This window comes from Vigna unguiculata, chromosome 4, assembly GCF_037176805.1.
Source record: "Vigna unguiculata cultivar grain cowpea cultivar isolate G323 ecotype 2 chromosome 4, ASM3717680v1, whole genome shotgun sequence".
Taxonomy (NCBI): Eukaryota; Viridiplantae; Streptophyta; class Magnoliopsida; order Fabales; family Fabaceae; genus Vigna; species Vigna unguiculata.
In genome coordinates, this window is record NC_140795.1 from 38814692 (window position 1) to 38832750 (window position 18059).

The 18059-nt window shown below is 38.7% G+C and overlaps 2 protein-coding genes across 2 annotated transcripts; both read left to right on the forward strand.

Moving 5' to 3' along the window:
* The first annotated feature begins 4070 nt into the window (after nt 1-4070).
* On the forward strand, nt 4071-6288 carry OTP80 (Tetratricopeptide repeat (TPR)-like superfamily protein). The gene has a single exon (XM_028067906.2). It carries the CDS (start codon nt 4271-4273, stop codon nt 6170-6172), a length of 1902 nt encoding a protein of 633 aa, XP_027923707.1. The 5' UTR covers nt 4071-4270; the 3' UTR covers nt 6173-6288.
* A 9824-nt stretch (nt 6289-16112) lies between these two features.
* On the forward strand, nt 16113-18059 carry LOC114181718 (UPF0481 protein At3g47200-like). Its single transcript, XM_028068250.2, has 3 exons — nt 16113-16248; nt 16325-16366; nt 16573-18059. The coding sequence occupies exon 3, from the start codon at nt 16617-16619 to the stop codon at nt 17931-17933; it is 1317 nt and encodes a 438-aa protein (XP_027924051.1). The 5' UTR covers nt 16113-16248; nt 16325-16366; nt 16573-16616; the 3' UTR covers nt 17934-18059.

An 18059-nucleotide genomic window follows, 5' to 3' on the forward strand; every position in this document is an offset into this window, starting at 1 on the left:
GAATCAAAGTTATATGATGTATATTATATTATAGAGTGAGTCACTAATCACAACTTGGCTCTCTAAGAGTGAGTCACTATCCCAACATTATTATTATTGAACTAGTTTCCAAAATCTAGGGTACAGGATATTTATTATAAACATTTCAGTCGGTACATTTCAGTCAAGTTGTTGAGTAACATTTAACTTTTTTAAATTAAATATATTTTTAGTTTCTAAATTATAGGTCGAAATTAAATTTAGCTTTTATCTTAATCTTTGATAGCGTTTGGTTTTTAAATTTTAAAAATAAATGGATGCAATTCTTACTATCATATAATATAATGTTAAGAATCTGCTGACGTGACAAATGACGTTGTTAATTGTGTATTTATGTGTTGATGTGAAAACATACTGAGAACGTGTGGATATATAGAGGTGTCAATTTGGCCCCTAGCCCATGGGCCAGCTCTAGCCCACTCTTCATAAAGCTTCATTTTAGGGGGCCCCCAAATGAGGGGGCCAAAAAAAACCCCAGCCCCAAAGCCCCCTCTCTAGTGAGTTAGGACTAGGGCTAAGGTGGGTCAGCCCCCAAATAATACTACATTAAGAAAGAGTCAAAGATCAAGTTAAGTGACCCAGACGGACTCGATGATCCGGACGGGCTCAACGACTCGAACGGGCCCAATGACCAGGACGGGCCCAATGACAAGGATGGGCCCGACGACCAAGATGGGCCCGACAACCCGGACGGGCCCGACGAGCCAGATGGGACTGACGACCCGGACGGGCCCAACCACCCAGACAGGCCCAACCACCCGGACAGACCCAACTATCCTAACGGGCCCGAAGACCCGAACGGGCCCAATGACCCGAACGAGCCCAATGATCCAGACAGGCCCAACAACCCGAACGGGCCCGACGACCCGGATGGGCCCGACAACCCGGACGGGCCTAAAGACCCGAACAGGGCCGATCATCCAGATAGGCCCAATGACCCGAACGTGCCCGCAACCCGAATGGGCCCGACGATCCAAACGGGTCTGACAACCCGGACGGGCACGACGAGCCACATGGGACCAACAACCCGGATGGGCCCTACGACCCAGATGGGCCCAACCACCCGGATGGGCCCAACCACCCGGATGGGCCCAACGATCCTAACGGGCCCGAAGACCCGAACAAACCCAACAACTCGAACGAGCCCAATAATCCAGACAGGCCCAACGACCCAAACGGGCCTGCAATCCGGATGGGCCCGACAACCCAGATAGGCCCAACGATCCTAACGAGCCCGAAGATCCGAACGGACCCGCTGACCCGAACGAGTCCGATGATCTAAACAGGCCCAACGACTTGAACATGCCGCATGACCCGGACGGCCCAACAAACCGAACGACCCAACGACCCGAACGACCCAACGACCCGAACGGGCTCGATGACCAGGACAAACGACGAGCCAAATGTGCGCGATGACCTGGACGGGCCCGAAGACCTGAACGAGCTCGACGACCCAGAAGGGCCTGATGACCTAGACGGGCCAACGACTCGAACAGGCCCGACGACCCAAACGGGACCAATGACCCTGACGGGCCCGATTATCCAGATAGGCCAAACGAGCCGACGACCTGGACGGACCCGTCCACCCGAACGCGCCCGTCCGCCCGAGCGGGCCTAATGATCCAGACAGGCCTAACGACTCGAACGAGCACGACTACCCAGATAGCTCGGTGACCCGAACAGGCCTAATTAGGTCGTTGGGTTTGTCTAGATCATCGAGCCTAATCGCGTCGTTGGGCCTATCTAGATCATCGAGCTTGTCTGAGTCGTCGATCTTGTCCGGGTCGTTGGGCCTGTTTGGATCATCGGGGTGTCTAGGTTGTTGGGCCCATTTGGGTCATCTAGGTCGTCGTATCCATTCGGATCGTTGGGCCCGTCCAGGTCCTCGGGCCTGTCCAGGTTTTCGAGCCCATTCAGGTCGTCAGGCTCATCCGGGTTCGCTCGGGTCGTTGGGCCCGTCCGTGTCGTTGGGCCCGTCCGGATCGTTAGGCCCGCCCGTGTCGTTGGGCCCGTCCGGGCCGTCGGGCCAGTCCAGGTTGTCGGGCCCATTCAGGTCGTCAGGCTCATTCGGGTCGTCGGGTTCGTCCGGGTCGTCGGGTTCGTCCGGATTGTCGGGTTTGTTCAGGTCGTTGGGCCCGTCCTGGTCATCGGGTTCGTCCCGGTCGTTGGGTCCATATAGGTCGTCTGGCCCGTTTGGGTTGTTGGGTCTGTCTGGGTCATTGGGCCTGTTTGGGACGTCGGGCCCGTCCGGGTCGTCGGGCCCGTCGTGGTCGTCCGACCCTTTCGGATCGTTGGGCCCGTCCTGGTGGTTGGGTGCGTCCGGGTTGTCGGGCCCATGTAGGTCGTATGGCTCGTCTGGGTCGTCTAGCCCATCCAGCGCGTTGGGCCTATCTGGCTCGTTTGGCCCGTCTAGGTTGTCGGGCTCGTCCGTGTCATCGGGCCCGTCCGAGTTGTCGAGCCCGTCCATGTCGCCGGGCCCGTTTGTATTGTCGGGTTTGTCCTGGTTGTCGGGCCTGTCCGGGTTGTCAGGCCCGTTCGGGTCGTTGGGTTAGTTTGGATCACCGGGTCCGTTCGAGTCATCATTCTTGTTGAAGTCGTGGAGCAGGTCCGGGTCATTCGACCTATTCGAGTCGTCGTGCTTGTTTGGTTCTTTGGGCCTGTCCCACAAATAGTAATATGTTTTAGAAAATAATATATTTTTTATGTGGAAGATGAAAGCCCATGGGTTGGCCCTAGCCCACAAGACTTTTGTAGGATTTTTGGCCCTGTGAACTTCTTTGTTGGAGATTTTTTTTCAATGTGGACTTTTTTGACCCTAGCCCACATGGGTCAAGGCCAAACCCTCTGGGCTGAGCCAAATTGACACCTCTATGGATATATATGTGACAATACCATTAGTCACCAACAAATTCATAATGTCGTGTAATTACGAAGATTATATCCATGTAATTGTAACGAAACTCCTAACCATCACTCCAATAACTAAATGCAAAATTATGGGGTCGTTCAAGTCAAACATAGGGACTTCACCAAATTTTTCATGTTATATATATATATATATATATATATATATATATATATATATATATATATATATATATATATATATATATATATATATATATATATATATATATATATATATATATATAAAATAGATGTTGCACATAAATTTAACGAGTTTAACAAACAATGTGATTTAAAACAGGGTTATAACGTGACACTCTATTAGCCACGTTAAAACTAAAATAAAATAAATGTCGTTACTAAAGACTAAATCCATAAATTTTAAAACGAGAACAACATATTGATCAAAGTTTGAACGAAGAAAAAAAAAACACGTTCAATAGTTTAGTGACGAATAACATAATTAATTTTTTTTTCAACATAGCACGTTATGCACAGTATTTATAAGAATATCATGACTTTGTTTCTATGTCAGACTTTGGTCTCTCAGGAGCTGAATGCTGAATTCTTACCTTTAATGTGGCAATGCTGTACCAAAAAACCACTTGAAATATGGTTCTCAAGTAACCATATTCTAAACTGAATTTTTAAATATTTTTCTGTTGTTTAAATTATTTAAGGAAAGAAGAAGCAAATTTTATAATACTCAAACTTCTTAAAATAAAATAAATTACACAAAAAACCTCCTACTTCTATTTTTATATTTGTTTTCTAAGTAAAACCTTTTTAATAAATTTCAATACTTTTTTCTATTTTATAAATGTTAATTTAATTTTTTTATTTTGTTATAATTTTTAGATTTCTACTTTTATATTTTTTTAATTAAATTATTTTTTCTAAACAAAATTTCTATATTTCTGTAGTTTTAAATTTTTATTTTTTTATTTTTTAAATAAAAATATATTTTTTCAAATGTAAATAGTAAAATGGTAATTAAGAAAATAAAATGCATGTAGGTCTTGTATAAGAAATAAAAATGTGAAAAAGATATTCTGCAGGAAAAAATTCCACAATAGTAAAATGGTAGTTAAGAAAATAAAATGCATGTAGGTCTTGTATAAGAAACAAAAATGTGAAAAAAATATTCTGCAGGAAAAAATTCCACAATAGTAGTACTATGTGTTATGTTAACAGCAGAAGCTGAAGCTCATACGTCTGAGGGTTTGACGAAAGGAAACGTGGATCCAAATAGGGTACAAAACGCTAATTTGCAGTTGCAAAAGGCCATAACCAAACAAGGAAGAACGAAAACGTTGTTAATGAAATGATAATTTCCATAGTTCCCGCCATAACCTTAAACCTACAGCATCACTCATCAAATCCACATTCCAACTCCAATGATCCCTACCTTCGTAGAAACGTGATTTCGCTTCTTCTTAAGAACCGCAGGAACCCAAAACATGTTCAATCAATTCACGGCCACGCCATAAAAACTGGAACTTCGCAAGACCCTTTTGTGGCCTTCGAACTTCTTCGCCAATATTGCAAGCTGAACTCCATCGATCATGCTACCAAGCTCTTCTACTGCACCCAAAACCCAAATGTGTACCTTTACACTTCCCTCATTGATGGGTTGGTGTCCTTTGGCTGTTACACTGATGCCATCAACTTGTTTGGTCAAATGGTTCGTGAGCATGTTTTGGCTGATAGCTATGTAGTCACTGCGGTGTTGAAAGCGTGTGTGCTTCAACGAGCCTTGGGAAATGGCAGAGAGGTTCATGGGCTTGTTTTGAAACATGGGTTGAGTTTGGATAGGTCCATAGCGCTGAAGCTGGTTGAATTGTATGGGAAATGTGGGGTCCTGGAGGATGCGTGGAATGTGTTTGATAAAATGCCTGAACGGGATATTGTTGCGTGTACCGTTATGATGGGTTCGTGTTTCGATTGTGGGATGGTTGAGGATGCTATTGGGGTGTTCAATGAGATGAGGAGTCGGGACACGGTGTGCTGGACATTGATGATTGATGGGTTGGTAAGGAATGGGGAGTTCAATAGGGGTTTGGAGATGTTCAGGGAGATGCAAGTGAAGGGTGTGAAGCCTAATGAGGTTACCTTTGTTTGTGTCTTGTCTGCGTGTTCACAGTTGGGAGCTTTGGAACTCGGGCGATGGATTCATGCATACTTATGCAAGTGTGATATTGAGGTTAACTGGTTTGTTGCCGGCGCTTTGATCAACATGTATTCGAGGTGTGGTGACATAGATGAGGCTCAGGTTTTGTTTGATGGGGTGAAAGTGAAGGATGTGTCAACTTATAATTCCATGATCGGGGGATTGGCTATGCATGGGAAGAGCATTGAAGCTGTTGAGTTGTTTAGGGAAATGCTTACGCACAGGGTTAGGCCAAATGGTATAACATTTGTTGGGGTTTTGAATGCTTGCAGCCATGGAGGGTTGGTGGATTTGGGTTGTGAGATATTTCAATCAATGAAAAGGGTTCATGGGATTGAACCAGAGGTAGAACACTATGGCTGCTTGGTTGACATTCTTGGCAGGGTAGGTAGGCTTGAAGAGGCCTTTGACTTCATTCTGAGGATGGGAGGACAAGCTGATGATAAAATGCTATGTTCTATATTAAGTGCTTGTAAAATCCACAGAAACATAGAGATAGGAGAAAAAGTTGCAAAACTTTTGAGTGAACATTCTGGAATAGATTCTGGATCATTCATCATGCTGTCGAATTTCTATGCTTCCTTGGGAAGATGGAATAATGCTGCAGAAGTTAGAGAAAAGATGGAGAAGAGAGGAATGATAAAGGAACCAGGGTGTAGTTCTATTGAAGTTAATAATGCAATTCATGAGTTTCTTTCAGGAGACCTTAGACACCCTGAGAGGAAAAAGATCTACAAAAAGTTAGAGGAGTTGAACTATTTGACAAAGTTGGAAGGTTATTCACCTGCAACTGAGGTGGCTTTACATGATATTGATGATGAACAAAAGGAATTAGCTTTGGCTGTACATAGTGAGAGACTTGCAATATGCTATGGACTAATCTCAACTCAACCTTTCACAACAATTAGAGTTGGAAAAAATTTAAGGATATGTGATGATTGCCACGCAATGATCAAGCTTATTGCAAAGATTACTAGGCGAAAAATTGTGGTTAGAGATCGCAATAGATTCCACCACTTTGAAAATGGAGATTGTTCTTGTAATGATTACTGGTGAATGATACTGAGTTTAGTATATATTTAGACGCTTAATGATTGAAACCTAGAATTTGTTAATATATCAGCATCTGTTTTAATTCGACAAAATTATATTATATGAAGATTTCCCTTAAATTTATGTGTAAGTTAATCATATTAATGATATACCTATGCTTATATTGTATCTATCATCTATTATAGGCGATGCTTACTACTCACATTTTAATTAAGTATTCACTAAGAATATTGTTACAATTGAATTGAAAAATATTAAATTATCTAAACATTTTTTAACTGATGTTGAATGATCTAAATTAGCCAACATCAGAAACATAATTATTTAATGTATCCATTCTTAAATGTAATGCTATAATCTTTAAAGTTGATGCAATCCAACAATAAACTCTAAAATCAGTTCAACTTTATATCCGTCTACTCACACTTTACTTACTTAAGAACAACTAAATCTTAAATGTAGAGTTTTTTTTGTTTTGTTTTTTGAGAGCGAAGGTGAAGCCCATATAAATTTTATTGTCACCTAAAATTCATATGTAAAATATTTTCTTAATTTTTAAAGAGCAGATTTTTTAATTTAATAAAAGGAGGGAATAATAAGGGCTATTATTTTTTAATTCTGCTTTTTCTTTTTAATGTTAGATGCCACTTTTTTAAACGTAAGAGAGAGGGAGATAGTAACTTTTTACTTTTACCTGCAATTTTTACAATGTAGGTTTTATGGTGCAGCTTTTATGGTATAGGGTTTTACTTTTCAGAAATGGACTTTTAAAATTGGACTTTTGGAAGTTTAAAAGATTAGGTTAAAGATTTAGGGATTTAAAAATGCGTCTCTGTTTTGTCACTCTCACAAAGAGAGGCTGCACGAGATGTGAAAGTTGCTGCTGTGAGATGCGAAAGTCGTCGTTGATGTTGTTGTGAGAGTCGACGCTGCAAGAGACGCCGCTAATAGAGGGCGCTGTCACTGTCGTTGCCGCCACAAGCTCTATATGCTCATTTTTCCTCACTGTTGGAAGACATTGTGATGAGAGGCTGTGAGAGAAGCACTGTCGCAATAGGAAGGGACTGCATCGAAATTGCCGCTCCCAAGGACCTGTGAAGATCCAACACGATCTGTGAAGATCGCGTGTTTAAAGTGGAGCGAGATCAGAGAGGATGCAAAAGATCGTAGTATTGTATAGAGCTGTCAAAGTGGGTCAGAACCCGTGGGCCAACCCGGCCCACCACGGGTTTGGGTCGGGTTGGGTTGAAATTTTTTTACAAATTTCAGTACGAGTCAATTTTTGACCCGGCCCACCAAGAACCCGGCTCACCCGGGTTGAACCCGTGGTGGATCGGGTTGGCCCACCAACCCGCATGGTGACACACATTATGTTGGACTTTGCAATGTTGGACTGTGTTTTTAACCAAGCACATTGGTGGGTTGACAAATGGAAACCTAGCTTCAACTAATTAAAGTATAATTATTGGAAAAAGTGTAATTAGTTTGCTGAAAAAAGTATTGCATTCAATAAAAGATTGGATAAGTCACAAGAATGCTTTGATCTTAGATAGTAATTTGTATTTTTATTTATTTATTTTGGTTTGTATTGGAGTTTAACATCATTTTGGATTATATTGAGATTGTATTCAAGTTTATTTAAATTTTAATCCGAAATATAATTTCTGAGTTAAGGAAAAAAATTATATTTTTTTAATTAAGTGGGCTAGTGAGTCAACCCGTTTAACCTACCAACCCATGGTGGGCCGGACCGGGTTCGAATTTTTTCGGCTCGCTAATAAGTGAGCCGGGCTGAGTTGGCCCACTAAGTGACCAACCCGTGGTAGACCGGGTTGGGCCGGGCCGAGCGGCCCATTTTGACAGCTCTAATATCGTACGATCTTACGTTTTGGGTCGCAATTTTGACAACTATGCATATAAGACAGTGTGCACGTGAAATAAATAGATAAAAATTGAAATTGAAAAAGTAATAGAAAAATACAAGATGAAAAATAAATGTAAGAAAGAAAGTTTAACAAGTGTACTATAAATTAGAAAAAACGTTATAGAAATCATATAAAGTTTGGCATTCCCATATAAAAAGTTTGACACTAAAACTTGTAATATTGAAGGGAGAAAAAAAACACAAGGTGACACTTTCGAACGATTTTAATATCAATTTAAAAAGAACAAATTGATTCTGTTTAATAAATATTGGAACTCATAACAAAAATTATAAAAATTGGAATAAATAGACCAAAATATAAAGATAAAATTACTCATTAACCCTTTTCTAAAATAACTTTTAAGACTTCTTGTTTTACAAATTTTACGACTAAAAAACATATAAAGACACCGTCCCATGCAGAAAAAACACAAATGGTGTGTAGGGACTGTTGACAAACAAGTCTCTCTCTAGATAAATACTCTCTATATTCATATTTGTTGTATTTTATAATGAATCACTACATGGTCCTTTTATAGGCCTTTGGACATGACCCTTCAACTACATTCATTAAATATAACCACTACCTAACTCACAATTAATGAACTCTATTGCATGCTTAATCAATCCTAGACTCACTCTCAACCTTTTGCAATCTCCTAGACAATTAATATAGCAACTCCCAACTACCCACATTTAAGTTTACCCAACAAAATCCCCTCATAAACTTAAATGGTCTTCTTGTCCTTCATTTCAAGTATCATCTTATTGTTCTCAAACAGAGAGGATGGCAACGACTTTGTAAACATATTTGCAGCTTGTGCTCAACTTTCGATGTGCTCCAACTCTACATTTCCTTCTTTCACTTGTTCTTGGATGAAGTGAAATTGAACATCAATGTGCTTGCTTCTCTCATGATTGATCAAGTTTTTTGTCAATTCAATGGCCGACTTGTTATCAACTCAAATCACAGTTCCCTTTTTTTTTGCTTCAATTCTAGTTTTCTTAGAAGGTTTCTAAGCCAAACTGCATGGCAGACACTCCAGGATGCTGCAACATACTAGGCTTCACATGTTGATAGTGTTACAATGGGTTGTTTCTTTGAAAGGCAGGTGAACGTCGTGCTCTTCCAGTGAGTATACCTCAGTACCTCTATATACTAACTTGCTATTCCAACAATCAGCATTAAATCTGGTCTGGTATTTGTAAGATACATGAGACTTCCAATCAGACTTCGGTATTTGCTCGCATCAACTCGGTCTCCATCTCATATTTAGAAAGTTTTGTGCTAGGTTCCATAGGGGTGGAAACCGGGTTACAACTCGTCATCTTAAACTTCTTCAAGACCTCCTCAACATACCTTTCCTACGACACAAAGATACCGTCCTTCCCTTGAATGACTTCCAAACCAAGGAAATACTTCATAAGACCTAAGTCAGTCATCTCAAACTCCTTCTTCATCACTTCTTTAAATGCTTCAATCAGCTTGACATTATTCTCTATGAAGATAAGGTCATCAACATAGAGGGCAATGAACATCACATATTCTCCTTTCTTCTTTATGTAAAAAGCATGTTTATAAGGGCACTGTTCATACCCATTCTTCTTGAAGTAAGTGTTGATTATTTCATTCCATGCTCGTGGAGCTTGCTTCAGGCCATAAAGTGCCTTCTTCAATCTCAACACTTTCTTCTCTTCTCCTCTTCACATGTATCTAAGTGGCTATTCAACATATACTTCCTCCTCCAAGACTCCATTCAGAAATGCTGACTTCACATCCATCTCCAAGATTGTCCATCTGTGTTGAGCTATTAAGGAAATCAGCAACCTGACTGTTTCCATTGTCGTAACTGGGGCGAATACTTCGTCATAGTCTATTCCTTCCTTTTACTTGTACCCCTTCACTACAAGTCGAGCTTTATATCGCTCGATTTCACCATCAGAATTTGTTTTCTTCTTGTACACCCACTTTACGCAAATAGGTCGAGCTCCTTTGGGCAGATCAGTTAGCTCCCATGTGTTGTTGCGTTTGATTGCTCTAATCTCCTCATTCATCGGCTTTTGCCACTTCTCCTCCTGCACAGCCTCTTCAAAGCTCAAGTCTTCTGAATCTACCAAGAAATATACGACATGTACTTCGTCATTCGATTTGTATATGTCTTGCAAGCTTCACGCTCTAGGTTGTAGAGGTTCATCTTCTTCATCAGAAGTCTCATGATCTCTCACAGCTGGTGGTGTATCTATTTTCAAGCTTCTAGAATCATTCTTCGAGTTGTTCCACTTCCACTCGCTCTTTTCATCAACTTGAACATCTCGACTCATAATCGCATTCTTTGTTATTGGGTTGGACAACCTATACGCCTTGGTTTTTCCATCGTACCCCATAAACACATACTTCTTGCTCCGATCTTCAAGTTTGGTCCTTTCTTGAGCTAGAACATGACTATAAGCAATGCTACCAAACATTTTGAGGTTAGACATGTTGGCACAAACAAGCTTGAAGCAAAGAATTGATAAAGTCATGTGTATGAAGATCATATGTTTTTGATGAAGATTGATGAAGATCCACTTGAAGATTAAGTGTTAGTGTGTTAAATCTGAAAATAACATGTTAAATGTAATGTCTTTGTGTTATATCATGTTGGTAGGCTATATGACATAGGTTAGATGTCTTGTGTGCCTTAGTGTGTCTCTTTTAATCTGTTAAAATGGGTTATAACAAGCTAAAAGGTTTGATGTATATAGTTTCTAGTATGAATGAATTCAATCAGTTGAATTATTTTTCAATCGACTGATTTCACTTAAGTCAAGTGAAATCAGCTGACTGTACGGAAAATTCAATTGACTGTTTTCACTTAAACCAAACTATATAAGCTGTGTTTTCGCGGGCAGAGGTGTGAATCTGAGTTGTTGAGTACGAAACTTTGTCATTCTTCTCGGAAAACTCTCTTTCTCTTTCTCTATCTCTTTGTGCAATACACAACTACAACACGTGCTTTGAAGATCTTGGTTGATCTTGGAGGCATTTTAGCTTGTGAATAGCTTGAAGAACACATGTATGGTTGGCTAGGGACAACCACCATCAGGTTTGGATGTTCTTGTGCCTCTGATTGGTTTTCCTGATGTGATTTTAGGTCTGTTAGTGTGATTCTTGTAGGGTGTGTGTCTAGGTTTTTGTGTTAGTCAAAAATCTTGTGTGTTTCTTTGTTCAAAAGTGTAATCTTGGTGTGTGATTTGTAAAACTTTTGAATATAGTGAAAACCAAGCTTAGGTTGTCTTGGTAAACTGGATGTAGCTCTATGATTGAGTGAACCAGTATAAAAACAACTGTGCAATTCTCTCTCCCTCATCTCACTCACTTTGAATCTCTCTAAAAACTCAAGAAAACCAAGCAATTCGATCTTTGGTGTTATTTAATGTGTTCCTATGTAATCTAAGGTTGTATACTTGTTAAAAATATTGATTGGAACAAGTCTTGTATGTAAAAGATTGTTGTTTGAGTTAAATCTACAAATTCTGCATTATACATAAATCTCCAGTAGTTTAGCCGACTGATTTGTCTTTTTAATCGACGGTTTCATAGTTCAAGAACAAATTATTCTGCTGTTTTATGTTTTAATCGATTGAAAGTGTACTGGTCTACTGCATTTACATCCTAAGTTTCCAGTCTATTTGATTCAATTGAAAAGAGGTTTAAGCTTTCGAAAACGTTTTATAAAGCTAATTCAACCCCCCCCCCCCTTCTTGGCTTAAATCACCATTTCAAAACTAACAAGACACAATCGGCTTTCTTCCACTCTAGACTTCTTGCGGTGTCTTCTCGTTCAGCTTAGCATGTGGACATATATTTTGCGCATAGATGGCACATTGCACTACTTCCGTTCAAAACTCCTTAGGCACGTTCTTGCTTTTCAACATTGTTCAAACCATGTCAAGTATGGTTCGATTTTTCCTCTCAACTACTCTATTCTGTTGGGGTGAGTATGGTGCTATAAGAAATCTCCTTATTCCTTGCAACTCAATTTACTTCATGAATTCGAATGAGATGAACTCGCCTACTCGGTCAAACCTAACAAATTTGATAGGCATGTCAATCTCCTTTTCAACCATTGCTTTGAACCTTTTAAACACTTGGAACACCTTGGATTTCTCCTTCAAAAAATACACTCATGTTTTCTTGAAAAATCATCTATGAAAGAAATGAAATACCTTTTCCCACTAGGGATGGCAACAGGGCGGGGACGAGTTTCGCTATCCCATACCCATCCCCGTAAAAAAAATTCATCCTCATCCCCATACCCAAACCCAACAGGTATCAAACTTTTGTTTCATCCCCATCCCCATTGGGTAACGGGTATAATCTTGTACCCATACCCGTACTCGTTTTATTACTACTTTAATATTAATTTTAATTAATTTTTATAAAATAATAAAAAATTACGATAAAGTAAAACATAATATTATCAAATATTCAATATTATGAGGATGGTTATTTCTTCGATATTAAATACTTTGAAATAAATTATAATTGTTTACATTTTAGATTAGAATACTAAATAAAATTTCATGAGAACCAAAACATTTATTAAATTTGCAAACATTAATGAAAGGAAAAAAATATTCAAATTAATTTTTTTAAAATGTTTGTTTACTTCAATTTTTTAAATTATAATGGATCTCTTTTTTATACACTAAAAAAAGTTATAATACATCACTTAATCAAAATGACATAAAGAACAAGTATTAAACATAATAATAAAATTTTAACATAGATCTTGTATCTTTTGAACTCGAATATATGTTAGATGGTGATAAAAAAAATATTCATGGCAATTACATTAAATTTTTATATTGTAGCAACTAAAAATTATGTATACAATTATAGTGAAAAAATTAAAGTATGATTGTAATGAGTTAGAAAATAAAAAATAATTAGATAAAATATATCGAAATAATATTCTACACAATGAAAATAAACAAAAAATAAAAATATTAAAAAATTAACAAATGTGTGTCTTATAAACAATTTGGAGACTATTGAAAGAAATCACACAAAGGAAAGAAAATGTATAATTAAAGGTATGATAAGATGAAAAATATCTTAGAGATCTAAGAAAATTTTTCAAATATCAACATATATACTCAAATATACTCAATGGTTGAGAAATAACAAAAAATTGTCTTAAGGAAACAAAAGAGTTCTTGAAATGAAACAAAAATTAATAATAATAAGTAAAAAATTGTTTTTTTTTTTATATTACCTAGTAAATGAAAGGTTTATGTTATTAAACACTTAAATTGAGAGTATTAAACATTCTCATGTGAAAGGAAAATATATATTAAATAAAACATTAAAAAATAATAGAAATATTCAAATGTTAGAATTTTTTTTTTTTAAATTAACATACATCATTTTAACATAATTACATAAAGGTTATGATAAGATAAAAAATATATTAGAGATGCGAATGAGTTTCATAATAAACCAAATAATTAAAAGAAATAAAAAATAGAAAGTATATATATATATATATATATATATATATATATATAGGGTTACTTAATTAATTGTGAATATTTTAATAATTTAAACGAGGATAGAGATATAGCGGGGACGAGTATTATGGCGGGGATATGTACATCCCCATCCCCATCCCCATACCCAATTGAAAAAATTGGGAATTCCCCATACTCATACCCATACCCAGTCAATGCGGGGATTCCTCGTCAAAACGGGGACGGGTTCGGACAATACCCACAGGGCAAGTTTATTTGCCATCTTTATTTCCCACTGAAAGATTCAGGGGTAATTGGTCCGCAAATGTCTGTGTGAATTAATCTGAGTTGTTCCTTTGCCCGGTACTCGGTAGTCCTCGGATGCTTCCTGAGCACGCACTCTTAACAAAATTTATTTTCAAACTCCACAGTTAGAAGTCCTCGCACCATCTCTTTTTTCACCAACTCTTCCAGCCCACCAAAATGCAAGTGGCCAAACTAGAAGTGTCACATCATAGCTTCATCCTTCACGTCAAGTTTCAAGCACCTCTCTTGGACTATTTTCAAGTCCAGCTTGTACATCCTGTTCTTCTTCATCTCTACTTGGGCAATCAATCGATCTGACTTGTCTTTCAAGTATAGTACTCGGTCTTTCATCAAAACTGAGTAGCCTTTCTCCATCAGTTGCCCCATGCTCAATATGTTGCTCTTGAGATCGGGTACATAATACACTATCTGATTTCTCCAACTCAGTTGTTCTTTTGCAGGTACCAATAGATTGTACCCCGGCCTTTTACTGCCACCTTTGATGCATCTCCAAATGATACGTGTCCAGCCTCAACTTTGGTGAGCTCCTTAAAAATATTATCGTCCCCGCACATGTGGTTGCTTGCTCCTGTATCAAGGTACCAAACTGAGTTGTCAGAACAGCTCGGACTTAGCTCAACACCTGATCTCCTGGACATCATTAATATTCCTTCTTCTTCCTCAGCATCCTCAGAAAGGAAGTTCGTTTCCTTCTTGCTTTCAGATTGGCAGTCCTTCGCGAAATGTCCAACCTTCCCACAATTGTAACATTTAACTCCTGAATAACACTCTTTGGCAAAATGATTGTACTTACCACATTTGAAGCACTCAACTCCTAAGTTGTTCGACTGACCTCCTCATTTTCTACCACCATGACCTCCACCTTGTCCTCGGCAATGCCAATTTTGTTGGCCGACCTGTTCTTGACCTTTTTCATATCCTCCTTTGCCTCTACCACCTTGGCCTCTAGTGTTCTGAGTATAAGGAACCTTCATTTCCCTAATGGTTGCCTTTGCTTGAAGTGCTTGATCAAGGGACTCCTTCTTCTTCCTTCTTCGTTGCTCATGCGCTTCAAGCGACCCAGCAAGCTCTTCCACCGAGAGCGTTGTCAAGTCCTTGAATTCCTCTATTGCGCAAACTATATTATCGAAGTCGTCGGTTAACGACCTCAAGATTTTCTCCACCACTCGATAAGCGGGCAGTGTCTCTCCATTTCTACCGAGCTGATTCACTACAGTCTCAACTCGGGAGACGTACTCGGCAACCCCTTCAGCTTCCTTCATCCTCATCCTTTCTAGCTCGCCTATGAGAGTTTGAAGTCGGACTTGCTTCACACGGTTATCCCTTTTGTGTGCCTTCTCTAGAATATCTCGCGCTTCTTTTGAAGACATTACATTTGCTATCTTCTCAAAGCTGGACTCATCAACAGCTCGATACAGCATAAATAGAGCTGTTTTGTCCTTTGCCCCTGTTGCTTTTAACGTAGCAAGTTGGGCTATCGTCATTTCTCTAGCGTCCTCTGGTTCTTGGTGCCCATTTTCAACCATCTCCCATACTTCTTGGGAACCAAGGAGAGCCTTCATCTACAGGCTTCAGTTATCATAGCTGACACCTTTTGATAACTTCGATAGGGGCATGTTGTTAGCTAAGCTGGCCATCTCGATCAAACTCTCTAACTCAAACACTCAGACTCTCAAGCTTTGATGTCAATTTGTTGACAAACAAGTAACTCTATGGATAAATACTTTCTATATTCAGATTTGTTGTATTTTGCAATGAAGCATTACATGGTCTTTTTATAGGCTTTTGGACATGGCCCTTCAACTACATTCATTAAATATAACCACTACCTAACTTACAGTTAATGAACTTTATTGCATGCTTAATCAATGTTAGAACCACTCTCAACCTTTTGCAATCTCCTAGACAATTAATATAGCAACTTCCAACTACCCATATTTAAGTTTATCCAACAGGGACACTGTTACACAAACATAGGATTGTGCAAACTAAACCAACGAAAGGAACATTCTTATCTTAAAACACACACTCCTTAAAGTATTGTTTTTTGTATAGCTAGAGAACATGAAATGACAGTAGTAATGTAACATTTACAGACATACCTGAATATATAATAATGTATCAAAAACCTATGCCGGCATAGGTTATATATGAATAAATAAAAGCACTAATATTGACTTTTGAACACCACACGCTCCCCCACGTTCCAAAAAAAGTTTTGTTGGTTGGAAACATCGTTACAGATATAACAGAGAGCTTCTATATGATAACTGAAGATTAACTTGTTGATTCTATTCCTGACAGGAGATTCATGTGGCAACTTCATCACCCGGTTCCTTCTTCTTTCTTGATCCTATTTTCTTTTATTTCCGCAACGAAACGAGATTCAAGTCTTGTTTTCTGTGCAGTTTTCTTCTTCCTAAGTTAAGGAGGTTTTCTAAAGAAAAGAGGTAAATATTTGTATATTAGACTTAGATTTTGATGATTTTTGTTGCCATATTATAATTCAACAACTTCACTGTTCAATTGGCATAGAAGATTTAATGATTGGACTAGACTTTTAGATTCAATGTGCATTAGATCTATGTTTGAACAAGAATAGCATGAACAAGCAACAGAGTTTTATTCCTAGAGTTGTGCTTGGTGCATCTTTCAGGTTTATTTCTTTCAAGATTTGAGAATCACTTCAGCAGGGAAATTATGGAAGCAAATGGTTCTTCTGTAAACATAAATAAACACCATGATTTAGTGAAACAGGTGAGAGAGATCCTAGAACAAGTGGAACTTCCTGAGAATTCTATAGTCCATGAACAATGCGTTTACAGAGTGCCTCACAAAATTCGCCAACCAAATCATCAAGCCTATACTCCTCGTGTTGTTTCCATTGGTCCCATTCACACCCCTTTTAGACCTGGTGGTGACATTAGGCTTGAACCAATGGAAAACCTCAAACTGCAGTATCTCAAGAGCTTCATCACTAGGTCTCGGCTAAGTGTGGAGGAATGTGTCAGTAAACTTAAAGATTGGGAAAGGATTATTAGGTGCTGTTATGCAGAGCCAGTTCAACATAGTAGTGACGATTTCTTAAGGATGGTTCTAATTGATTCTTACTTCATAATTGAGCTTTTCCTTAGATATTATTACTATGATAGATGGGTAGAAATTGACCCTTTGTTGTTACAACCGTGGTTGGCCAATGATGTTGCACTTGACTTGATACTACTTGAAAATCAGCTTCCTTTTTTTGTTCTAGAGGGCCTCTACAAGCTAGCAGTTCCTCATCACGAGATTCCTAACTTGCCCTCTTTTGTCAATGTAACTTTCAACTATTTTAAACCTCATAACCAACAAAACATAAGACCTGAAAAAGTACTTGGTGTGGTGCACTTCACTGATCTCCTCAGGACTTTTATGCTACCATCATCATTTGATCGTAGGATTCGAGAAAGAAGAGTTGATATAGTTGATCATCTATATAGTGCAACCCGGTTAAGGGAGGCTGGTTTGGTTTTGGAGGTTAGTCCAAGTGCGTGCTTACTTGACCTGAAATTTCATAAGGGTGTGTTGACAATGCCATGCATTAAGGTGCATAGCTCAACTGAGATATTTATCAGGAACATAATTGCATTTGAGCAATGCCACCTTCTGTGTTCACCTTACATCACCGAGTACATTATGATTCTAGATTTTCTTATCAACACAGGGAAAGATGTGAACATACTAGTTGAAAAGAAAATCATTGTTAATTTGTTGGGTGATGATGATGCAGTGGCTACAATGGTTAACAATCTCTGCTGCAATGTTACCCTGCCATACATTAAATCAGATTATCGCTGCTTGTGTGATCAACTGAATAGTTTCTATGAAAATCCTCGAAACAAGTACAAGGCAATCTTTATGCATGACTACTTCAATACACCTTGGAAGATAGCATCTACCATTGCTGCAATTGTGCTACTTTTGCTAACCTTCATTCAGACTGTATGTTCAATCGTGGCACTCTTCAAAAGAGGGTGAGATTTTTCTGTGTAATATCAGTAGTTAACTGCTATTTTAGTTTGATAAATTCTGAGGATTGATCTGGGTACATAATCACACCATATCATTATGAATTGACAACAATAGTAAATTTTGTTTAGTTTA